The sequence below is a fragment of the Bos mutus genome, chromosome 4 (assembly GCF_027580195.1).
Source record: "Bos mutus isolate GX-2022 chromosome 4, NWIPB_WYAK_1.1, whole genome shotgun sequence".
NCBI classification, from domain to species: domain Eukaryota; kingdom Metazoa; phylum Chordata; class Mammalia; order Artiodactyla; family Bovidae; genus Bos; species Bos mutus.
In genome coordinates, this window is record NC_091620.1 from 85,598,094 (window position 1) to 85,624,373 (window position 26,280).

Genomic DNA, 26,280 nt, shown 5'->3' on the forward strand with positions numbered 1-26,280 from the left:
AAACAAAATTTTACAGATTAAAAAAATAATACTGAACACACATTTATAAAATCGGAGAAAAGAGTATCAACAACCGTAAATACATAGATAAAAACGTAAAGCTACATTTTTCTCAAGTTTTTTAAAAATTAACTGATTCTTTACAACACATTTCATTGTATTACAGGGTTTATGATGTGTTCCTAAATATATGATAATAGCACCAGGATAAGGGCATAAAGGTAACTATACTGTTGTAAAGCTTTACATATTATATAAAAGTACAATAACAATACTAATTATACTTTAAGAATTGTAAGTAGCCTTTGCAGGATATCTAAAGATGTAAAAACATCAACTACAACAGAAAACATTGATAAATTGTACTTTTAAATTTTAAACTTTTGGTTATTTAAAAACACCCCTGAGAAAATGAGAAAGCAAAAGCTGCAGATAAAAGAACTATTTCACACACATATATGTTACATGTGCATGCATATGTGTATAGGTTAAATATATAGATTCATGACAAAACTTCCTTCATGTCAAGCATACACAATGAACTACTACAACTCAATAATCAACTGACCCAAAAACATAACAAATGGATAAATATTTGACACTTAACACATACACACACACCCACAAACATATGGACTATGAACATATGAATAGTGCTCAATACCTTTATACAGAAGGAAATGAAAAAAAAACCACACAAAGAAATACCATTTCTCATACATACACTAGAAAGACTAAAATAAACCAAGACTTCTGTACAATATTTTACAATGTAAATAACTAGAATTCAAATGCACTGCTAGAGTCTAATGCTACAATCATTTTGAAAATCTCTGACAACTTCTTACAAAGTTCAACACACATCTTCTATATGATCCAAGCAATTAAAAAGAAGTAAAAAGAAAGCAAGATTGGGTGGATAGAAGGAAGGAAGGAAGGAAAAAGGGAGAGGGAGGGAGGAAAGGAGACAAGCTTAGCAGTAATCAACTGAAATTTACACTGAGAAAATGATACTCAATACACTGAAAAATTTCTGCTTATCGTTCGATTTCTTTAATGAATAAGAAATTTCAAGTAGAAAAAAAAAGCCATGTGAATATCTCCTGCTCACCAAAACAAAGATCTGAGGTCTTACAACATCCTGCTGGTACTCTCCTTTCAGTTCAGTTCAGTCCGACTCTTTGCGACCCCATGAATCACAGCATGCCAGGCCTCCCTATCCATCACCATCTCCTAGAGTTCACTCAGACTCACGACCAACGAGTCAGTGACGCCATCCAGCCATCTCATCCTCTGTTGTCCCCTTCTCCTCCTGCCCCCAATCCCTCCCAGCATCAGTCTTTTCCAATGAGTCAACTCTTCGCATGAGGTGGCCAAAGTACTGGAGTTTCAGCTTCAGCATCAGTCCTTCCAAAGAAATCCCAGGGCTGATCTCCTTCAGAATGGACTGGTTGGATCTCCTTGCAGTCCAAGGGACTCTCAAGAGTCTTCTCCAACACCACAGTTCAAAAGCATCAATTTTTCGGCGCTCAGCCTTCTTCACAGTCCAACTCTCACATCCATACATGACCACTGGAAAAACCATAGCCTTGACTAGACGGACCTTTGTTGGCAAAGTAATGTCTCTGCTTTTGAATATGCTATCTAGGTTGGTCATAACTTTCCTTCCAATGAGTAAGCATCTTTTAATTTCATGGCTGCAGTCACCATCTGCAGTGATTTTGGAGCCCCCCCAAAAATAAAGTCTGACACTGTTTCCACTGTTTCCCCATCTATTTCCCATGAAGTGATGGGACCAGATGCCATGATCTTAGTTTTCTGAATGTTGAGCTTTAAGCCAACTTTTTCACTCTCCACTTTCACTTTCATCAAGAGGCTTTTTAATTCGTCTTCACTTTATGCCATAAGGGTGGTGTCATCTGAATATCTGAGGTTATTGATATTTCTCCTGGCAATCTTGATTCCAGCTTGTGTTTCTCCTTTAAGAACTCTTTAATTTAAAGAATTTAAATTATACACACAAAAAGGTTTCACACGTTATACAAAGGTACAGTGTTCCTGTGAAATCTTTCATAAGCTGAAATGGTATAAAGCAAAGAAGTAATTACCTTAGCACACAAATTAATTTACAAAATAAACTGTGAGAAAGCAATTATCCCACAGATACAGTTCAAAGTTACGATGACCTGATGCTGAGATGCTGAATGTAGTTCCCAGAAAGAGCTTAGTGGGGCCACTCTCACCGCACAGGGTGCAAACTGCCTCTAGGGCAGCTCCATTTGTGCAAAATCAATGCTACACAGCACTTTTGCCTTTTGCCTTTTTTTTTTTTTTTTTTGTAAAAGCGAAAATCCTCTTCAGATTCCTTTTGGTTAACAAAAACAGGTACTAACATAGGTCATCCATAAAAGTGAAATGACGTATTAAATAAAACCAACTCTGGAAAAGCAGAGGTTATCTGTGTGTGCATGTATACACACATATATGTATTAATAGATGTACATACATATACAACATGGGTTTGAACTGCACCATTCACTGATACTCAGACGATTTTCACTAAATACACATTACAGTACTATTGGATCCATGGTTGGTTGAATCCACCAGTTGCTGAAGGGAGGATACAAAAGGCCAACTTACAGTTGTATTTTCAACTTTAAGGAGGTAGGCACTCCCACCCCCATAATGCTCAAGGGTCAACTGCATTTATACATGTGTACATTTATACACACATATATATAGTTTTTCCTCTGGCAGAGGAACCAGAGATCAAATTGCCAGCATCCGCTGGATCATCAAAAAAGCAAGAGAGTTCCAGAAAAATATCTTTTTCTGCTTTATTGACTATGCCAAAGCCTTTGACTGTGTGGATCACAATCAACTGTGGAAAATTCTGAAAGAGATGGGAATACCAGACCACCAGTCCTGCTTCTTGAGAAACCTGTATGCAGGACAGGAAGCAACAGTTAGAACTGGACAGGGAACAACAGACTGGTTCCAAATAGGAAAAGGAATACGTCAAGGCTGTATATTGTCACCCTGCTTATTTAACTTATATGCAGAGTACATCATGAGAAACACTGAGCTGGAAGAAACACAAGCTGGAATTAAGATTGCCGGGAGAAATATCAATAACCTCAGAAATGCAGATGACACCACCCTTATGGCAGAAAGTGAAGACGAATTAAAAAGCCTCTTGATGAAAGTGAAAGAGGAGAGTGAAAAAGTTGGCTTAAAGCTCAACATTCAGAAAACTAAGATCATGGCGTCTGGTCCCATCACTTCATGGGAAATAGATGGGGAAACAGTGGAAACAGTGTCAGACTTTATTTTGGGGGCTCCAAAATCACTGCAGATGGTGATTGCAGCCATGAAATTAAAAGACACTTACTCCTTAGAAGGAAAGTTATGACCAACCTAGATAGCATATTCAAAAGCAGAGATTACTTTGCCAAAAAAGGTCCGTCTAGTCAAGGCTATGGTTTTTCCTGTGGTCATGTATAGATGTGAGAGTTGGACTGTGAAGAAGGCTGAGCGCTGAAGAATTGATGCTTTTGAACTGTGGTGTTGGAGAAGACTCTTCAGAGTCCCTTGGACTACAAGGAGATCCAAACAGTCCATCCTAAAGGAGATCAGTCCTGGATGTTCATTGGAAGGACTGATGCTGAAGCTCCAGTACTTTGGCCACCTCATGCGAAGAGTTGACTCATTGGAAAAGACTCTGATGCTGGGAGGGATTGGGGGCAGGAGGAGAAGGGGACAACAGAGGATGAGATGGCTGGATGGCATCACCGACTCATGGGATATGAGTTTGAGTGAACTCCAGGAGTTGGTGATAGACAGGGAGGCCTGTGCTGTGATTCATGGGGTCGCAAAGAGTCGGACACAACTGAGCGACTGAATTAAACATATAATTTTTATATATATAGTTAGAGAAATAATCCTATTAGTGCTATCTAATATCACGACTCTATATGATGAAATGACCATTATCTGAAGAGTAAAAATGGCCGAGAGAGAGACTGCTAGAAAGCAAGGGGGATGAAGAGAAGGTAGGAAGGAAGGAGGAGCAAACGTGTCTACTTTCACAGCTAAATAATTCCCCAACATCTTTAGTTCAGGGTAAAAAATGTGAGTCATTTTTTATTTGAATCATTTTAGCTCAGGGGAAAAAATGTGACCATCCTTGTCAGAAGGTAGCCAGAGGCTGGAAGTTTAATTGTACAAAACACAGGCACATGAAGGGGAATGTTAAATAGTCAAATAAGAAAACAGGAAGGGTGAGAACCCAAAGATAAAAATACTGTGTTTTTTCAAAACAGTTTAACCTTCCTCCAATATTGTCACAGGCAAAGCTATAATCTCCTATTAAAAAGGTGGAAATTAAGTAAAAGTGCTTTCTACCTTAGGTGTTTGGCCCACTCTATGTCGCAGAAAATCATCAAGTGTACAAATGAAGGTTATACATTTTTCATTTTCAAGGAAAATTTTAAAAATGGAAAATATTCATTAAAATTAGAAAAGAGTTTGTAGAACTACTGGCTTTAATATAGTTATAAATATATTAGAAAACTAAGTTGCTTTTCTAATACTTTTATTGCATTTTACATACTATATGTTATGTCCTAAGAGCAATTATTTTAACTTCATGAAAATTCCCAGGTGCTTCCCTGGTGGCTCAGATGTTAAAGCAGTGCGGGAGACCTGGGTTCGATCCCTGGGTTGGGAAGATTCCCTGGAGAAAGAACTGGCACCCCACTCCAGTACTCTTGCCTGGAAAATCCCATGGACGGAGAAGCCTGGTAGGTTGCAGTCCGTGGGGTCGCTAAGAGTGGGACACGACTGAGCAACTTCACTTTCTTTCTTTCATGAAAATACAGCTACATAATTCATAAGGACTGTCTAAAAAATATGACTATTTGCAATCAGTTTACCTATAGTGCTTGCTTCAGCAGCACATATGCAGTTAGTTTACCTATAATCCCAATCACTACCAAGGTTAACCTCAACTTCTTTCTGGAAAAGAGCAACTACACCCTCGTCAAGGCTCCTTTGGATTCTTACTTGTTACAGCCCTCTGGCCTGCTATCAGAAGGGCCGACCACAGTGTCCATGAATGTTGCGACGTTGGAAAATCCAGCCGGCAATTCATCCCATTCGTCAAATTTGATGCCACTGCCCAAGGAGTAGGTGCCTTCACCACACTTACTGCATACCTGGTTCTTCATTTCTAGATACTCCCCAGAAGCACAGGAGAAAGCTGGAAGGCAAAATGCATAACCCGTTAGTCATCACACGTCCCCCTTCAGTTTCCTCCCTTCATCCCTATCACTAGTATTGTTTTCATAAAGCTCTGGTCATGTTACACCCTAATGAAAGTTTTCCAGAGTTTTCCTTATCACTACAGGGACTTCACAGTCTGTCCCCACCCCATTTTACCAGGTTCATCACTTGACCTATTCTCTTCCAACCACAACAAAATTATTATTACTCCCAAAATATTTCATCCTTTCTTGTCACTCTAGTTTTTGGAGTTGCTGACCAACCCATGTGCTCACCCTAAAAACTCATGTTCCTAACTCAAAAATGACCCTCTTTATAACAGAAGATGGGTTCCTGCCCCTCCAGGCAGTCAACTGGGGCTCCCGCTGTACTCCTACAATACTCTTTTTATAATAGCTTCCCTTAAAGATAGAAAAACAGAGAGACAAATATTACTTATCAATTGATGTGAGATTTCGAGGTTCCAAAAAACAGGCATCATTATTTTTGAATATTAGCTAATTGTACCTGGCTAATACTAAGTGCAAATAAAAGGTTTATCTGAAAAGAGGGGATGTATGCATACATGGGCTTCCCAGGTGGGGCTACTGGTAACGAACCCCCTTGTCAATGCAGGAGACATAAGAGACCCAGGTTCAACCCCTGGGTCAGGAAGATCCCCTAGAGAAGGGCTTTGCAACCCACTCCAGTATTCTTGCCTGGAGAATCCCATGGACAGAGGAGCCTGGCGGGCTACAGTCCATGTGGTTGCACGACTGAAGCGATTCAGCATGCATGCTGAATACATGCATGTATACATATGGCTGATTCACTTTGCTGTATAGCAGAAACTGACACATCAGTATAAAGCAACTGTATCCAAATAAAATATAAAATAAAAATGAAAGAAAAAGGTTGATCCAGTGAGTAACATAAACACAAAGGGGATAACAAGAGGGTAGTGCTTCACGTGTATCAGCTAAACAAGTATCCCCACTCTGAAACCATGAGTCCACATTTTCAATATTCACGACTCTCACCCAGTCATTTCCACAGCCTCCACTTTTTTTTTTTTTTAACTGATGCCAGGCTCTGTGCAAATCCTCAGACGGAACCAGAGACAGAAGCCACAGGCAAAGTGCAGAACAGATGACACAGTTACAAAAAAGACAGCAATTCTTCTGCTGTTATTACTCATTCAGCAAACACAAATCTATGTCCCCCAAATGTGTGGTTCTGTGCTCAGGGCAGTATTAGTGACTCAAACATAGCAAAGAGCTTTCTAATCCTTTAATCAGGATATTAAAGAACAAGAACAAAATAAAACCTCCAAATTACCTGATGAAGAAAAACAAATCTCCCAACAGACAGTGAAGCAGCAAAACCTCACATTTAGATAGATTTTCCTTTTAGAATACATGGAAATGTGGCAAAAAATAAGAACAAGATAATTTTGAAAAAAAAATTAAAGAATTAGAGCTAAGCATCCTGTATCCTGCATTGAACCTGGACTGCCAATTCGTTTCTTATATGATATTATACATGGATGCTTGGGGCTGGTGCACTGGGATGACCCAGAGGGATGGTACGGAGAGGGAGGTGGGAGGGGGGTTCAAGATGGGGAACACATGTACACCCATGGCGGATTCATGTTGATGTATGGCAAAACCAATACAACACTGTAAAGTAATTAGCCTCCAATTAAAATAAATAAATTTAAATTACAAAAAAATAGAATTAGTGCTAAAACCCATATTCATCTACTTACTTATCCAATGAATAAATGCTGTCTTCAAAAAAGTTTAAGATACTGTAAAATGAACTTCTAACCCTCAAATTAGCAGGATATCAGAAAATAAGAAAAGATTAGGCAAAAAGTATTACATGCTGGCTACAAGGTCAAAACTCTCTCAGATCAAGGTGTACCACTTCCAAACTGTGACCTTGAGTGAGGTACTTCAAGCCTCAGTTTCTGTCTCTGAAAAATCAGATAATAATCATAGTACTTCCCTATAGGGATATACTGAGAAAATACAGTACAAAGTGGTCTATACAGCATCTTGCATTTAATAAATGCTCACAACATATGGTTGTGATCACTACCAACACAACCAGGAGAGAAATATAGTAACAAAAAATTTTTATTTTGCTTTGTATGGTTTATAGGTCTTCTGGTAAACTGATAAACAATATCATAAACCAAGAGCATACTTTACACCAAATCAAGAGTCAGCAAGACTGGGAGCTGACTGTGGCTCAGATCATGAACTCCTTATTGCCAAATTCAGACTGAAATTGAAGAAAGTAGGGAAAACCACTAGACCACTCAGGTATGATGTAAACAAATCCCTAACGATTATACAGTGCAAGTGATAAATAGATTTAAGGGACTAGATCTGATAGAGTGCCTGATGAACTATGGACAGAGGTCTGTGACACTGTACAGGAGACAAGGAGCAAGACCATCCCATGGAAAAGAAATGCAAAAAAGCAAAATGGCTGTCTGAGGAGGAATTACAAATAGCTATGAAAAGAAGAGAAGCGAAAAGCAAAGGAGAAAAGGAAAGACATACCCATTTGAATGCAGAGTTCCAAAGACTAGCAAAAAGAGATAAGAAAGCCTTCTTCAGCGATCAATGCAAAGAAATAGAGGAAAACAATAGAATAGGAAAGACTAGAGATCTCCAAGAAAATTAGAGATACCAAGGGAACATTTCATGCAAAGATGGGCTTAATAAAGGACAGAAATGGTATGGACCTAATAGAAGGAGAAGATCTTAAGAAGAGGTGGCAAGAATACACAGAAGAACTGTACAAAAAAGATCTTTACAACCCATATAATCACGATGGTGTGATCACTCACCTAGAGCCAGACATCCTGGAATGTGAAGTCAAGTGGGCCTCAGGAAGTACGACTATGAACAAAGCTAGTGGAGGTGATGGAATTCCAGTTGAAGTTATTTTAAATCCTAAAAGATGATGCTGTGAAAGTGCTGCACCCAAGATGCCAGCAAATTTGGAAAACTCAGCAGTGGCCACAGGACTGGAAAAGGTCTGTTTTCATTCCAATCTCAAAGAAAGGCAATGCCAAAGAATGGTCAAACTACCACACAATTGCACTCATCTCACACACTAGTAAAGTAATGCTCAAAATTCTCCAAGCCAGGCTTCAGCAATACATGAACGGTGAACTCCCAGATGTTCAAGCTAGTTTTAGAAAAGCCAGAGGAACCAGAGATCAAATTGCCAGCATCAGCTGGATCATCGAAAAAGCAAGAGAGTTCCAGAAAAACATCTATTTCTGCTTTATTGACTATGCCAAAGCCTTTGACTGTGTGGATCACAATCAACTGTGGAAAATTCTGAAAGAGATGGGAATACCAGACCACCTGACCTGCCTCTTGAGAAATCTGTATGCAGGTCAGGAAGCAACAGTTAGAACTGGACATGGAACAACAGACTTGTTCCAAATCGGGAAAGGAGTATGTCAAGGCTGTATATTGTCACTCTGCTTATTTAACTTATATGCAGAGTACATCATAAGAAATGCTGGGCTGGAGAGGGCACAAGCTGGAATCAAGATTGCCGGGAGAAATATCAATAACCTCAGATATGCAGATGACACCACCCTTATGGCAGAAAGTGAAGAAGAACTAAAGAGCCGCTTAATGAAAGTTCAGTTCAGTTCAGTCGTTCAGTCGTGTCCGACTCTGCGACCCCATGAATCCCAGCATGCCAGGCCTCCCTGTCCATCACCAACTCCCAGAGTTCACTCAAACTCACGTCCATCGAGTCGGTGATGCCATCCAGCATCTCATCCTCTGTCATTCCCTTCTCTTCCTGCCCCCAGTCCCGCCCAGCATCAGGGTCTTTTCCAGTGAGTCAACTCTTCGCATGAGGTGGCCAAAGTACTGGAGTTTCAGCTTCAGCATCAGTCCTTCCAATGAACACCCAGGACTGATCTCCTTTAGGATGGACTGGTTGGATCTCCTGGCAGTCCAAGGGACTTTCAAGCGTCTTCTCCAATACCACAGTTCAAAAGCATCAATTCTTCAGCACTCAGCTTTCTTCACAGTCCAACCCTCACATCCATACATGACCACTGTAAAAACCATAGCCTTGAATAGACAGACCTTTGTTGACAAGGTAATGTCTCTGGCTTTTCAATATGCTATTTAGGTTGGCCATAACTTTCCTTCTAAGGAGTAAGCATCTTTTAATTTCATGGCTGCAATCACCATCTGCAGTGATTTTGGAGCCCCCCAAAAATAAAGTTTGACACTGTTTCCTCATCTATTTCCCATGAAGTGATGGGACCAGATGACATGATCTTTGTTTTCTGAATGTTGAGCTTTAAGCCAACTTTTTCACTCTCCACTTTCACTTTCATCAAGAGGCTTTTTAGTTCCTCTTCACTTTCTGCCGTAAGGGTGGTGTCATCTGCATATCTGAGGTTATTGATATTTCTCCCGGCAATCTTGTTTCCAGCTTGTGCTTCTTCCAGCCCAGCATTTCTCATGATATACTCTGCATATAAGTTAAATAAGCAGAGCGACAATACTCCTTTTCCTATTTGGAAAGGAAAGAAAAACCCCCACCGACTTGTGTAACAGCTACTGGGGCTCAGCAGATAGCACCTTTGGGACATGCTGCAGTCCAAGGGGTTGCAAAGAGTCAGACAGGACTGAGCAACTGAACTGAACTGAAGAGTCAGCAATCTAGAGCTCACAGGCCAAACCTGGCCTGCTGCATGTATTCATAAAGTTTTATTGAAACACAGTCACAACTATTCACTTATACATTATCTATAGCTACTTTCACATCACAGTGTCAGAGATGAATAGCTGTGAGAGAGACTGCACTGCATGTGAAGCTGAAAATATGCACTCTCTGATAAAACAAAGTTATCTTTGAAGACAGTTTAGTCTAGTGTCCAAAACTGTACTTTTAACTTAATTAGTAAGAAGTAATTTTCTGATAAGTGGACCTTAGGATCTAAAAAGGAGGTAACTGTTATTCCAAAGAGAACTCATTATCCTTTAAAGTCATTAAGAATATCCTCAACTCTTTCAGAGGTATTTCCTTGTCTAAGGTCAGAAGGAATAGTTATTCACCAGTAACTGGTGAATGTATTGACTATTTATAACATAGTCAGTTCTTTTTACTCATAACAGTCATACAGAGTTATCATGAAAACTACCCTGGCGAATAATGAAACACTGCTCCTGGGGAAATACAGGGTTAGACACCTGGGATTCTCTGGTCACAGTATCTTCATCAACAAATCAATATAGAACCTTGTTTTACATGTTTTTCAGCTGAAAAACATCTTATTTAAAATATATTGCTGCTTCGTTAACATTTAACTTATGGCCAAAGGGCACTTCTACTTATACTTGCTGCTGCTGCTAAGTCACTTTGGTCGTGTCCGACTCTGTGCAACCCCATAGACGGTGGCTCACCAGGCTCCCCCGTCCCTGGGATTCTCCAGGCAAGAACACTGGAGTGGGTTGCCATTTCCTTCTCCAATGCATGAAAGGGAAAAGTGAAAGTGAAGTCACTCAGTCATGTCCGACTCTTCGAGACCCCATGGTCTGCAGCCTACCAGGCTCCTCCGTCCATGGGATTTTCAAGGCAAGAGTACTGGAGTGGGGTGCCATTGCCTTCTCCAACTTATACTTGAACTAAGCTTATTTAACATATGAATTTTCTCCAAAAGGCAAAGGACAGCCTTCTTGTACTTAGGATCACTGGCCAGCACTTCAGCACTATTTTAAATGGTAAATTAAGCAATAAAAAGCACAAAAAAATGGAAAACATGGCATTGTTGCTGCTGCTAAGTCACTTCAGTCATGTCCCACTCTGTGCGACCCCATAGACGGCAGCCCACCAGGCTCCGCCATCCCTGGGATTCTCCAGGCAAGAACACTGAAGTGGGTTGCCATTTCCTTCTCCAATGCATGAAAGTGAAAAGTGAAAGTGAAGTTGCTCAGTCGTGTCTGACTCTTAGAGACCCCATGGACTGCAGCCTACCAGGCTCCTCTGTCCATGAGAGTCTCCAGGCAAGAGTACTGGAGTGGGGTGCCATTGCCTTCTCTGAGCGTGGCATTAAATAGACTGTTAAAAGGACATTGTTGGCAGTATGTGAAATAAGATGGCAGTGTCACTTTCTTTGACGTCAGCTGGGACCACGTGATCAGGAGATCCATTTTTACTGCTTTCCACATGTTGGCAAATGACAGCAAATGTATCACATGGATTGATTTGATACAAATAAATTATTTAAGGTAGGTAAATTTACAAATATGGAATCCATGAATAATAAAGACTTTCAACAGACCTGTGAAGGAGAAAGATATCATGCTCATTTGCCAGAAGAGGAAACTGAGGCACAGTAGATTTAAATAACCTGATTAGAAAGTTATCCAGTTAACAAGTGGCTAAGATGATATTCAGATTTATCTCTCTGATTCTAAAGCTCAAGTCCCAAGAAAATTCAATTCAAACAGTAACTATTATAATCAATGCAAAAGGGCAAGTAATTTAAAATTAATTCATTATTATCCTTCATAGTTTTCTTTTGCTGTCTTGAACTGTTCAACAATATTCATGTGCATTACAAAGCAATAACAATTCCCTACACACACGTCTTATGAAAATTGTAATATAACTAACACACATATTTTCAAAATATTTTAGCAAGTTACTAACTTCCATAAGTCTCAGTGTCCACACTTATAAAAGGAAAATAGTAATTATATATCTAAGAGTTTTGGGAATAAACGAGATATTCAATATAAAACATTTAGCAGCATGCCTGAGATAAAGCATGTACTAACTGTTTGCTACAATTATTAGTAATATAATTCAGAGGTCTGGGACAATAAGAATTCTGCCACTGAACTAATGATTTTACCTCTGTTTAGAATAATTACATGGTCAAAGTTAGTCTAATTGATATAAGGCCTTTAACAATACAGAAGATCTAAAGAGTCTATAGCTTTTGTATTTTAATTACTTGTTCCTACTCAATCTTTTTTTTCCATCCTGGAAGTCAGCTCTAGAGTCACATGTCAAAGAAAAGGACAAGCCACACATTCTTATTAAACTCTATTTACTCCATGAGATGATGTCAACACAAGCATACTGACTTCCTCTGGCAGGCAACAGCGAGAACTAGCATTTCTTTCTCTTGTATCTACTAACTACATCTACTTTCTACTATTTAACTCTGCTTTCTTGGTCTTTGGACTTCAGTCAGATCACAAGGATTTTTATAATCTAAAGGACTAAACTTTTCATTCAAATTTATATACAGTACAATGTAAGACTCTTTTTTAAAAAATAAAGTAGCTAATTTACAATGTTGTGCTAGTTTCTGATATTTTCTCCCAGTCCATAGGTTGTCTTTTCATTTTGTTTATGCTTTCCTTTGCTGTGCAAAAGCTTATATGGCTGATTAGGTCCCATTATTTATTTTTGCTTTTATTTCTATTGCTTTGGGAGACTGACCTAAGAAAATATTGCTATAATTTATGTCAGAAAATGTTTTGCCTAAGTTCTCATTTAGGAATTTGATGGCGGCATGTATTATATTTAAGTCTTTATTTTTGTGTATGGTGTGAGGGTATACTCTAATTTCATAGATTAATAGAAGACTCTTTCAACAAAAACTGGATGACAGTTATTGTGTATAGCTGTTTTCACTCTTGTGAATGTGAGTTTGACTCTATTTCACTTAAAGAATTAATCATTTCTCAACTAAATACTATTTTTTCTTCAACAATCTTAAATCCTAGAGTAACTGGATGGAAGATAAGCCAACTCCAAAGTTCTGGTATGAGAAGAGAAAGCTCTTATTTGAGTACAGTCACAGACTACTTAACAGTGGGATCAGCCTGGGATTTCATACTTTACCTAAGCATCCAGCAAAAGTGATGTTAAAAATCCAACCTTCTTATATATATATATACTTTGTATATACATTATATATATATATCATACACACACATACACTCAACCATAAAAAGAACAAAGCTTTGCCATATGCAACAACATGGATGGACTTGGCGTGCATTTTGCTAAGTGAAATGAGTAATACAGAGACAAATACTGTATGATATCACTTATGTGTTGAATATAAAACAATATAATAAACTAGTGGATAAAACCAAAAAGAAGCAGACTAACTGCTATAGAGAACAAACCAGTGGTACCAGTGAGGAGAGGGAAAGCCAGGGGGTGGGGGTGGGGGGGCAACATAGGGGTATGGGATAATTTTTAAAAGGGGTTTTATGGGATTATATAAAATCATGTGTATGAAATTTTTGAAAATTGTAAAGCATTATAGAATATAAAGAATCTTTCATTCAATAAAAAAGTAAAAAAAAAAAAAAAAAAACTCAACCTCTTAAAATCCAAACTGTAACCAAGAAGTCATTTGCTAAATTCAGTATTCTTTTTCTCAGCTTTATACTTCTTTCCTGACATCTATTTCCACTACTATAAAAAGTGAAAGATGCAGGTGTAAAAAAATCAGGTGACCAACCAGCAAATGGCTGGGTAATTTACTTAACCCTCCTTGACTCCATTCATTCACATTTCAAGGAGGTCACCACTTTCCCCTCCTCTCTCACAAAACTGTTTGCGGTCCTATGAAAGACTGAAAACTACTCTGAGAATAAAAATATAACATGAAAATTTAAGGCTTTACCATCTTCAAGCAACTTCCCTATACAATGTACCAAATAATGGTTTCTAAATTGAATCATTTATATACTGATTATCATCTATGCTTTATGCCTAAAAATTTTTTTTTAATTTATTTTTAATCTTTTCACCACAAGGGTCTCTTAGTGGTGCTTTTCTTCCTTCAGAGACCTCATACTTTGAAAGATAATGGCTATCAATCACATTTATTCATAATTCATCCATTTTTCCTATTTTAACTCAAAGTTATTTGTTACTAAAATTTGTTTTCTGAACAGTAAACAGCAATAAGAAGCAGTAATAAAAGAATTTTCAACTTACTTGTTCAATGAAATACTGATGATATAGAGTGCCTACGCACTCTCATTACAGGTAAATGCATGGGAATCACACTGCATTATTTCATTCAGTGGGTATCTCTTGAGGATCCAGTACTGAGTAGGCAAACACTAGTCACCAAGGGTATTCAGTGAAGATGGAAACAGTCCCTACTCTCATGAGGCAACTAATCTAGTCTACACTTACCTTCCTCAAAACAGATGGAATTCACATTTCACTAAGCTAAATTCACTGTAGAAATATATAATATCTAATCATTTAACATAAGTTAATAACTAACTAAATAAATTGCATATGTTTATGGGAAAATGATTAATTAAATCAATCTCAGAATTAAGATGAGCCAATACATTTATTTTCTTCAATTGTCTCATTTTATTTACATAAGATCAAGAAAACAAGGTTAAAGCTGTATGCATTGTCTTTACTGACTACAAAAGAAGAACTCTCTTCCAGCTATTATTATTCATGGCCATTAAGGAAAGTACTAACAGGAAAAATAATGCATAAATTGTGAGTTTCAAAAATGATATATTTTACCTTTTCACTTATGCAGGTCAAGAAGCAATAGTTAAAATCAGACATGAAACAATGGACTGATTCCAAATTGGGAAATGAGTATGTCAAGACTGTATATTGTTATTCTGCTTATTTAACTTCTATGCAGAGTACGTCATGCAAAATGCCAGGCTAAATGAAGCACAAGCTGGAATCAAGATTGCTGGGAGAAACATCAATAACCTCAGACATGCAGATGACACCACACTCATGGCAGAAAGTAAAGAAGAACTAAACAGTCTCGTGAAAAAGCTGGCTTAAAACTCAACATTCAGAAGACTAAGATTATGGCATCTGGTCCCATCACTTCATGGCAAATAGATGGGGAAACAATGGAAACAGTAACAGACTTTATTTTCTTGGGCTCCAAAATCACTGCAGATGGTGATTGCAGCCATGAAATTAAAAGACGCTTGCGCCTTGGAAGAAAAGTTATGACCAACCTAGACAGCATATTAAAAAGCAGAGACATTACTTTGCCAACAAAAGCCCATCTAGTCAAAATTATGGTTTTTCCAATAGCCATGTATGGATGTGAGAGTTGGACTATAAAGAAAGCTAAGTGCCAAAGAATTGATGCTTTTGAACTGTGGTGTTGGATAAGATTCTTGAGAGTCCCTTGGACTGCAAGGAGATCCAACCAGGCAATCCTAAAGGAAACCAGGCCTGAATATTCATTGGAAGGACTGATGCTGAAGCTGAAACTCTAATACTTTGGTGACCCAATGAAAAAATCTGCCTCATTGGAAAAGACCCTGATGCTGGGAAAGATTGAGGGCAGGAGGAAAAGGGCATGGCAGAGAATGAGATGGTTGGATGGCATCACCGACTCAATGGACAGAAGTTGGAGCAACCTCCGGGAGTTGGTGATGGACAGGGAAGCCTGCCATGCTGTAGTCCATGGGGTCGCAAAGAGTCGGACATGACTGAGTGCCTGAACTGACTGGCTGATCTTTATTAATCATTTAGCCAGTCAATTATCATTATCAGATAATTAAAGCTACAACTGCCTGTCAGGTTTATAAGTCTTCCCACAGAAAACAGAAAGGAAGTAGGAAATGGCATCTAAAAGAAGCTGAGGGAATTCCCTGGCAGCCCAGTGATTAAGAATCCACACTTCCACTGCAGGGAGCTTGGGTTTGATCCTTAGGCAGGGAATTAAAATCCCGCGTGCCACGCTTGTGGCCAAAAAATATAAATAAAATAAAAGAAGCTGAACAACAGACTCAGTCCAGCAAATCTTGGCTGTTCTTCCTCCCTCCATGCCTGTGACAAGGAGAATGCTTGGATACTCTCTTTTTCAGGTTCTTAATTGTGAAATTCTTAGAGAAGAAAAATAATTTATCTCATTTTACAACATTAAAGTGAGACAGGAAGATACCAAAACAGTGCATTAAAACAGGCCATTTCTTGTTGATGTTCTTATTTACATGTAGGCATATTTCTTTCCCGTTGGCTAAAAGGATTCCTTGTTCTCTTTCATTATAGTTTACTTACTGTATTTGTTTTATTTTCCTGGTCAAAATTCACAAGGCAGCAATACAGGCTGGTTGTGAACACATCACCTGTTTGCCATGTTCAACATAAGGCTGGAAGAGAATAGAAGATGGTAACACTATGCAAATTCTAACAACAGCAGACATTGCAGTGTTCTGTGAGGAGTAAATACTCATGAACGTTGAGAAGAGATATTATATTTCCACTCTAATTCACAAGGCATGACATATGAGACATGATCTGATCACAGAATGAATAAATTATGGTATGTAATAACTCTTAAAACTACCAGAATGACCAAAACGGACTTTTAAGATCACCTGGTACAAACCCTCTTGGTATGGATGCCGAGTTTCCTCATCTGCTGTGATCTGGAGTATCTTAGTTCAACTTCTCTACAGGCACCATGGGCAGACTCACAATCTATGAGTCTCATAACTCCTATGACTCTCTACTTTAAATAAACATACTTCCCTGCAGTACCATGAAGCCAAAAGACTTTATTACAGCTAAGCTAAAAAAAAATCCACTGTTTCTGAAGTAAAGAAGAGCATCCGAAAAACACATCTCTGCCTTAGAAGTAAAAGACATGAATTCTACTTACAGCAGGGCTGCTTAGCCACGTGGAGTAACATACGAGCTGCAGTGCAAAGTCTGAAGTGGTGCAATGATCAGAACCAAATTCTTAAATAACCTACAATAAACATGTTTAACTTTCCACTAAGATTCAGTGATGAAGATGGAGGCCACAGGGATATGTTTGTAAGTTCAGATTTGTGCAATTCTTCAACAGAGAAGGAAGAAAATTTTCACCTCTCATTTTGCAAAGATGAAAGGAAGACAAGAGATATACAAAGGATTACATTAATACAAACCAGTTCTGGCTGATGTGCTCTAATTAACTGTTTTATGAAAAGACTATTCAGTCAAAGGATTGCCTCTCCTACTGTGAAAATGCATCCTCACCTTAACATTCTCTCCAGTGAACGAGTCCTCACAGAACCCTACCAGTTAGGATGGTGTGACTGTCACTGCGCTTCATGGAAAAGATTGATCAGCAAGAATAATCTGTCCCCCACCCCTACCCCCCAAATCACCAATTCCTGGGAGGAAAATTGATCCAAGTAACACCACAGCTACAATCCCCATTAATTAAGAGAGCCTAGATTAAAACTTCCTATTATTAAAACACACACACAAATATATTTTATTGTGGCTTCTTGACTTCAGTGTGTTATAGGGAATAGTTATAGGGAATAGGGAAGGAGACAAATTCCAGTTCACTGCGCACAGGATGACACCAGGTTTATGAAAAAAGTCTAATAGTGAAGGTCAGGGGAAGGTAAATGTTAAAGGGTATTTGATGAGGTCACCAAAGAGGGCAGAGAAATGCATCTGTGAAATCAGTTTTCTCAACTTTCAATTATGTCCCAACACTTTGATTGTTATCACCCTGAATTTTTCCTCTTCCTTACAAAGTCCCGGTCACCATGTACTTTCTGATAGCTCCTCTGCCCTTGATTTTGCAGTTTTGAGGGCTGGGTCCTGTCATCTCCTTATAAAACACTTTTTTCAAAGAAGTTTCCCCAACCATAGCTCCCATCAAACACTTCAACTGATCTAAAGCCTGTTTTTGATCTGTTATCTTAACAATCTCATGCATTCCTGCCTTTCACCAACCACTTGTGTGTTGCTGAGCAGATTTAACTCCAGTCTTCTTCCCACCTGAAATTTGATGCATGAACACCCAAAGCTTGAGGACAAAAAGTTTTGATCCTTTCATATGTAGAACATATTTTCACTAGTCTGATTAGATCTCTGTGTTTAACCTATAGAAATGAAACACTGAAGGCAGACTCTGACTTGGTGACACCGATGTTATTCAATCAACAGACATCCCAGTGTTTGGAGCTGTCTTAGGGTCCAGGAGAGGATGACAGCTCCTCCCCTCTTGGGAAGAATGAAACAAGACTCTATTCTAAATTAAGAATCAGAAATTCTTAGTTTTCTAGTTGGAAACTAGACTAGATTCTAGTCTCTACTGTTAAAAAAAATCAATATTTTTCTACTATAGCTACACGCTAAATAATGAATGTACACTACAGGCCTCAAGCACCAACAGTTTTCTAGACAGGGGAAAAAAGGCCCTTAGCAATCCATTGTATTTGAGGATATAACTACAAATGTGCCTTAAATTAAAAATGTTTCCCCTCCCTTTCAGAAAAATAGACATGATTAAGGATAAAATTTATAATAAGGTCATCAATCAATTAAAATAACCCACCAAGCAATATATTTGAGCCTTTAGATGCTATCTTGTAAAAAAAAAAAATCCATTTACCTATAGGAGATCTGCATAACATTTTTTCAAGAGGTAATGTAAGATGAGCACAATGCCTCAAGAAGGGGCCTAACACTTGTTCAATAAACACTGGAATGCTGTCCAAAGAGATGGGACACCATACAGGTTAAGAACATGGACCCAGGAGCTAAACTGCTCTGTTTCAAATCCCGGTTCTGCCTTTGACATATCTTTGGGAGATAATCCAAGTACCTACTTCACAAGGTTGTTAGGATACTTGGATTTGAGAGAATACATGTAAATCATTTACAATCATGCTGACATAGAGCAAGTAAAGATTGGCTATTATAATTTCTATTATTATTTTCAGTAAGCTACATTATTATATTATTATGGTTCTGGATACTATAAATTATATTTATTATTTCATTTAAGGCCCTCAAATACCTGCAAACAGCTGTCTCCGGATTCAAGTCCTTGGTATAACACACTGGAGCCTGTAAGGCTGGCTAGCATTATCTGTCCCTGCTCACTTCCTCCCTGAGCACCAGCCACGCATACCTGCCAGGGCCCCCAGGAAACCCAGTGCTGCCTCTAAGCTTCACCTCGGCCCATGCTCCCTCTGCCGCAAATGCCACTCTGCTTCAAGTTCATGAAGGTCATCCTTGAGGGTTTGCCTCAGAGATCCTCAGAAAATTAACACATATGGCCCATTAAGTAAGGCATTTAATCCCTGTCTCAACTCTAAGTCAGGACACAATTTTTCACATGAACCTGCCAAGGGTCAGATAAATTTCCAAGGTTATTCAATCTGCATTTCAAACTCACACCTGCTTTGCTGTGAGGTCTCTTGACTCCCTCTGAGCAAAAGTCAGCCCTCCCTTCTTAGCAAGATCACCCTAGGTATTTGTATCTATCTTGCACTTTGCCCCTATACTAGGAATAATTTATTTCCCCACCTGCTCCATTAGAATGAAAAATCTTGGAAAATAGGAATCTAGTGTTCGTTTATGGAATATTTTTGGATCCCTATTTTCAAGAATATAGGAAATATTCAACAAATGTTTAGTGAATCGATTAAAACTCAATAAATAGCTGTGAACTAAATATTTTGCTCAAGACATACATCTGTTGCAGATCTGGGGTTTCATCCCAGGTATATATCACACCTGCCCATGATTGGTAGGAAGTCTGGGACTGGACACCCATTTGGTAGTGCTTCCACTGAGCCTTACAGAGCAATGAAATTAGCTAAACCATAGCATAAGGAACAACATATAAAAATTTCCTAAATTAGCCTGGCATTTGTGTTTAAACCTGCGTTTCCCCAAAAACATTATCTGCAGAAATTAGCCAAAAGGGTGCAACTACACATTGGATAAAAGAGTCCTATAATCAAATACACTTGGGAAACTCAGGGTAAAACAGAATTCAGTTAAAACACAGTAAATGTTCTATAAATAATTACCGTGTTTCTCAGAGACTTTATTATGAAAATGTGCACTGCAGCCCTTTATCAAGGGGATATCGCAGTAGCCGTTTTTAAAAAGTATTGGCATTTTTCAACAAAAAAAACTCTCAACACCATTTAATTGTTTACATGAAATATTGCAGAACAGAAGCATTCACCATTCAATACCAATGTACTCAATTTTCCCAAATGTTCTGGTTGCCATATCAATAACAACTCCACACAACTGAAACAGGCTATGTATTGAATCCTGGGGAAGCACCTACACTTCAAAGAGCTGCTGCTGCTGCTGCTGCTAAGTCGCTTCAGTCGTGTCTGACTCTTAGCGACTCCATGGACTGCAGCCTACCAGGCTCCTCCGTCCATGGAATTTCCCAGACAAGAGTACTGGAGTCGGTCACTATTGCCTTCTCCTTCAAAGAGCTATGATCCCCCAAAAAGGGATTTTTAAATATCCCACCCAGAAAGCTAAAACCAACTCCCCTTTCCATGACAATCCTTCCTCTTCTTTTAGTCCAACTGGAATCAAAAACTATTGATTCAAACTGTCACCTCTGCTTACACCTTAAGGCCCATGAAATGTAGGTTAAAACAACAGCTCTGAGAGACACAGTGAAAAAAGGAAAACAATTGTATTCAAGGGTTTTTTAATATCTAAATATAGCATTTTAAAATCTAAGAGCCAAATATCAGTTTATACAAATAATGAACTATAAGACTAAACAATGCCCACAATACTATGACTTGATGCCAACATAACAAATCAGATTACAAATACTTTAGTCATCCCTGATTAGAAAGCAATGTGTTAAGGTTATACTTGAAGTCACAGGCTGAGAAATATGTGAAGTAGTAGACAACAGAAATACACACTCCCCAAAGGAAGAGAGATCTTGCTATGTTTTTTCCCTTTGGTGTTCCAGATATGTCTGAAAATATGTAAGGCAATAGGTAAAGGAGCTCTTCCCTCACTCCTAGTAGCCAGGCTTTTATTTCTAAAGTTTAGTTTGAAACAAAAAGACCCTTTTCTTCAATGTGGTTGGTGAGAGTAAGAGAGACGATAAGGAGAGAAGGTATCCCACCCAGGAAACCATTCCAGAATGACTATTGCTTTTAATAATCTAAGAAAGTCAAGCAAACACCCAGAGAGTCAAGGGAAGAGTTTTAAAACTCTTGCGTAAGAGGAAAGTGATCCAACAGTAGAGAAGGGATGGAGTTGGGACCGGGGTTATATCGCCTCATTTTGGGAGGAAGTAATGAGTGCTATATTCAGGAATGACACGCTACCTGTAAGCTGTGTCTGAATGACACCAACACCTCCAATGGTGGATGATGTCCACAGACATGAGACTCCAAGCACCAGGGCTTGGAAACAGCAGCAAAGTTCTCTGAAGCTAAGCCTGGAGCCAGCAGAGAGACAGAGAGAAATGAAGTCATCTCGGTGGCCTGCCCAGTGCAGCACTGCCTAAGACACTGAAGACTCCACAGCGGAGGGGTCAGGAGGACAATGGGAAGCTGTGTCAGTTAATAAACAGAGGTCTCTCCCTCCCATTTCCTGAGTGCAGCAAGCCTCAAGCTCACATACAGTCTAGGGATCTAGCACAACAAAAACTGAAGCCTGACTTCTCATTAACTTCACTCAGAGCCATGCAACCAGATTTTACTGGATTTATTAAAGATAAAGATATAATACAGCTTGCCCATCAATTTTATTTTTTAAAACATACAGTTGCTACATAAACATTTCTATAATCCTTTGCCTAAGGAGAAGCCTCATGTACTATTTGTTTCTGAGAAAGAGGGAAAGATCTAGCCAATTACATTTTGAAGATTCTATAGGAATTTCAACTGAGGCCGCATTCTGGGTTTTGCTTCACTGAGAACAGTGGGATCTGGGGAAGTTATGTCTTACATAAGCACTGCCCTAAATACTTTTCACTTGCATGAAGCACATATGTGAATTTTTAAATTTTCTTTTAGATGGCCCAACTGCTGGGCCATATCATCACAACATAACTGCTGAGTCTAATGCCTGTGGGCATCACCATCATTTCAGGTTTGGGCATCATTCACACACCGCTTGCAGATAGCAAGCTGCTCCTGAACCCCAATATTTTTATCCTCTTTTATCCTGAAGCACACGTTTTCTAATATCTTCCCTTGAAGATGGTCAGTGATAGAGCTATATGTACCCCCATGCCAGCTTATATGTCCAGATAGGCTCTGGAATCAGACATGTCTGTATTTGACCGCATATCTGCCACATCCTGCCTATATGACCCAACCTGCAGTAACTGACTTCACCATCTTAACTCCGAGTTTTCTTATCAGCAGAGATATTGACATTAGCTATCAGAGAGTGTTGTTGTGAGGATACAATGGAAAATGATACGAAGCTCCAAGCACGGTGGTTAGCCTATCATCCATGTATGAAAAATGGTAGCTATTATTAGCAGTAGAACATCTAAGCCACTGAAGGAATATTTCAGTTATTATCATAACTGCCTTCAGCAGTGCTTTGATGGCCAGTAATGTGCTAAGCACCGCGCTTAATGTTAGGAATTGACTGAGCTTCTAAGGTAATTGCCTCTATTAAGTTTCTTGTGAGTTTCAAAATAACTTACCTTTATCATATAAAGAACAGTCACAATCAGAGGCCAGACTAATAACCTCCAGAGCAGATATAATTATAGTATACAGAAATACATGTAAATTCAGATTTCAGACAAACCAAGATAGAGCCATCTCATAAGTAGTATCATTTTAGGCTATCATTTTAAAAGTAAGTACTATCATTTAAAGTGATTTACAACTAATAATGACTTTACTATATTGAGTTTTTAGAGTAGTTCTGGCTGGCATGTCAAATTCATAACATTATCTGTGGAAGATAATAATAATTAATGAGCAAAAAACATCCTTGGCAACAAACAGAAATAATTCCTAGTCAGACATCAATTCTGAAGCATATTTTTGAAATTTTGGCCAATGAATTTAATTAGTGGTATGCTGGTAAGCTGATTTGTAGTGTTTGTCAATTTCCATCATGTAAATACTCCACCATAGCCCATTTCAAAGGAACAATCAGTTCTCAAAAGCCAGTGTCAGTCAACATCAGCACAGCTGCTGAAACAGTTCAGTTCAGTTCAGTCCTTCAGTCGTGTCAGACTCTTGTGACTGCAGAGACTGCAGCATCGCCAGGCTTCACTGTCCATCACCAGCTCCCGGAGCTTGCTCGAATTCATGTCCATTGAGTTGTTGATGCCATCCAACCATCTCATCCTCTGTCATCCCTTTCTCCTCCTGCCTTCAATCTTTCCCAGCATCAGGGGTTTTTTTCAATGAGTCAAGTTTTTCACATCAGGTGCCAAAGTATTGGAATTTCAGCTTCAGCATCAGTCCTTCCAATGAATATTCAGGCCTGATTTTCTTTAGGATTGACTGGTTTGATCTCCTTGCAGTCCAAGGGACTCGTCAAGAGCCTCCTCCAACACCACAGTTTAAAAGCATCAATTCTTCGGAGCTTAGTTTTCTTTATAGTCCAACCCTAACATCCGTATATGACTACTGGAAAAAACATAGCTTTGACTAGTTGGACCTTTGTCGGCAAAGTAATGTCTCTGCTTTTTAAAATGCTGTCTAGGACTGTCATAGCTTTTCTTCCAAGGAGCAAGCATCTTTTAATTCCATGGCTTGCAGTCACCATCTGCAGTGATTTTGGAGCCCAAGAAAATAAAGTCTATCACTGTTTCCAGTGTTTCCCCATCAATTTGCCATGAAGTTATGGGAATACATGCCACGATCTTAGTTTTCTGAATGTTGAATTTTAAGCCAACTTTTCAATCTCCTCTTTCACTTTCATTAAGAGGCTCTTTAGTTCTTCTTCACATTCTGCCATAAGGGTGGTGTCATTTGCATATCTGAGGTTATTGACATTTCTCCCGGCAATCTTGATTCCAGTTTATGCTTCATCCAGTTCAGAATTTCTCATGATGTACTCTGCATAGTCATTGGAAAAGACTCTGATGCTGGGAAAGATTGAAGGCAAGAGGAGAAGAGGATGACAGAGGATGAGATGGTTGGATGGCATCACTGACTCAATGGACATGCTGCTGCTGCTGCTAAGTTGCTTCAGTTGTGTCCGATTCTGTTTGACCCCATAGACAGCAGCCTACAAGGCTCCTCCATCCCTGGGATTCTCCAGGCAAGGACACTGGAGTGGGTTGCCATTTCCTTCTCCAGTGCATGAAAGTGAAAAGTGAAAGTGAAGTCATTCAGTCATGTCTGACTCTTCAAGACCCCCTGGACTGCAGCCTACCAGGCTCCTCCGTCCATTGGGATTTTCAAGGCAAGATTACTGGAGTGGGTCACCATTGTCTTCTCCCAATGGACATGAGTCTGAGTAAACTTGGGGAGTTGGTGATGGACAGGGAAGCCTGGTGTGCTGCAGTCCATGGGGTCGCAAAGAGTCAGACACGACTGAGCAACTGAACTGAATTCTGCATAGAAGTTAAATAAGCAGGGTGACAATATACAGCCTTGACGTACTCCTTTCCCAATTTGGAACAAATCTGTTGTTCCATGTTCAGTTCTAACTGTTACTTCTTGACATGCATACAGATTTCTCAGGAGGCAGATAAGGTGGTCTGGTATTCCCATCTCATGAAGAAATTTTCACAGTTTGTTGTGATCCACTCAGTCAAAGGCTTTGGTGTAGTCAAAAAAGCAGAAGTAGACATTTCTGTGGAACTCTCTTGCTTTTTCGATGATCCAACAGATGTTGGCAATTTGATCTCTGGTTCCTCTGCCTTTTCTAAATCTAGCTTCAACATCTGGAAATTCTTGGTTCACATACTGTTGAAGCCTTGCTTGGAGAATTTTGAGCATTACTTTGCTAGTGTGTAAGATGAGTGCAATTGTGCAGTAGTCTGAACATTCTTTGGCATTGCCTTTCTTTGGGATTGGAATGAAAACTGAACTTTTCCAATCCTGTGGCCACTGCTGAGTTTTCCAAATTTGTTGGCATATTGAGTGCAGCACTTCCACAGCATCATCTTTTAGGATTTGAAATAGCTCAACTGGAATTCCATCACCACCATTAGCTTTGTTAGCAATAATGTTTCCTAAGGCCCACTTGCTTTTGCATTCCAGGAAGTCTGGCTCTAGGTGAGTGATCACACCATTGTGGTTATCTGTGTCATAAAGATCTTTTTTGTACAGTTCTTCTGTGTATTCTTGCCACCTCTTCTTAATATCTTCTGTTTCTGTTAGGTCCCTACCGTTTCTGTCCTTTATTGTGCTCATCTTTGCATGAAATGTTCCCGTGGTATCTCTAATTTTCTTGAAGAGATCTGATACATTCAAAATGCTGACACACTGCACCTCAGTAGGGTTGTTTACAAGGGAAACAAGGAATTAGCCCATAAGGAAAATGTAAATATAGATAAAAGATATACAGATTTTTCAGAAAAGCGACAGAAGCAATTTTGCAATGAGTTAATTCCACAGGCAATACTCAGGCTGTTTCCCTTTTAACTGGAATCCTCCCTGAGAGCTGGTCCTTTCTGTAGAGGCGGTCACATATACCCCAGCCATGGATCCATCTTCTTCACTGGCCCCACTATCCTCTCAAGATTCTTGCTGGACACAAGCCTTTCCCTGGCTAACCTGGATTTCTCAGGTTCTCTTTATATTCATTTAATATCATTCACCAAGAAATAATGTCTTTCTTCTCTAATTTTCCTAAGACATACCATCTTCCTGTCTCTCTTTTATTACTAAATCCACACCTATGCTAAAACTCCTCCAACCAACCATGGAGATAGAGTTTTCCCATGAAGAGGAAGGAATTAGCTATCTGTTTAATTAATTTGCTTATCTGCTTTTTCATTTGGGAACAAAACAACTCAGCTTTTAGGAATACCATTTGGAGGACTGTAGAAAAACCAAAATAATCTTTGTCTTACTTCTGGCTTTGAAGTCTAGAATACCACAAGACAACTTTACTGCAGGATCTTATGACTCACCAAATTCAAGGGTTTTTAAAAGTAGAGTCTATAAATGAAAATTAATTTAATGACGTATTTCTGTTAATTCATGTTACACTTCAAACCTGCTTAATTGCTACAAGACAAGCTGT

At 39.0% G+C, this 26,280-nt stretch overlaps 1 protein-coding gene across 1 annotated transcript in view; it reads right to left on the reverse strand.

Annotated features, from left to right (window-relative positions):
- Positions 1 to 26,280, reverse strand: part of ELAPOR2 (endosome-lysosome associated apoptosis and autophagy regulator family member 2) — a 223,755-nt gene that overhangs the window by 87,549 nt on the left and 109,926 nt on the right. Inside the window, exon 3 of the mRNA XM_070369712.1 lies at positions 5,068 to 5,263. Within this exon, the coding sequence (XP_070225813.1) occupies positions 5,068 to 5,263 (196 nt within the window). The remainder of the gene's footprint in view (positions 1 to 5,067; positions 5,264 to 26,280) is intronic.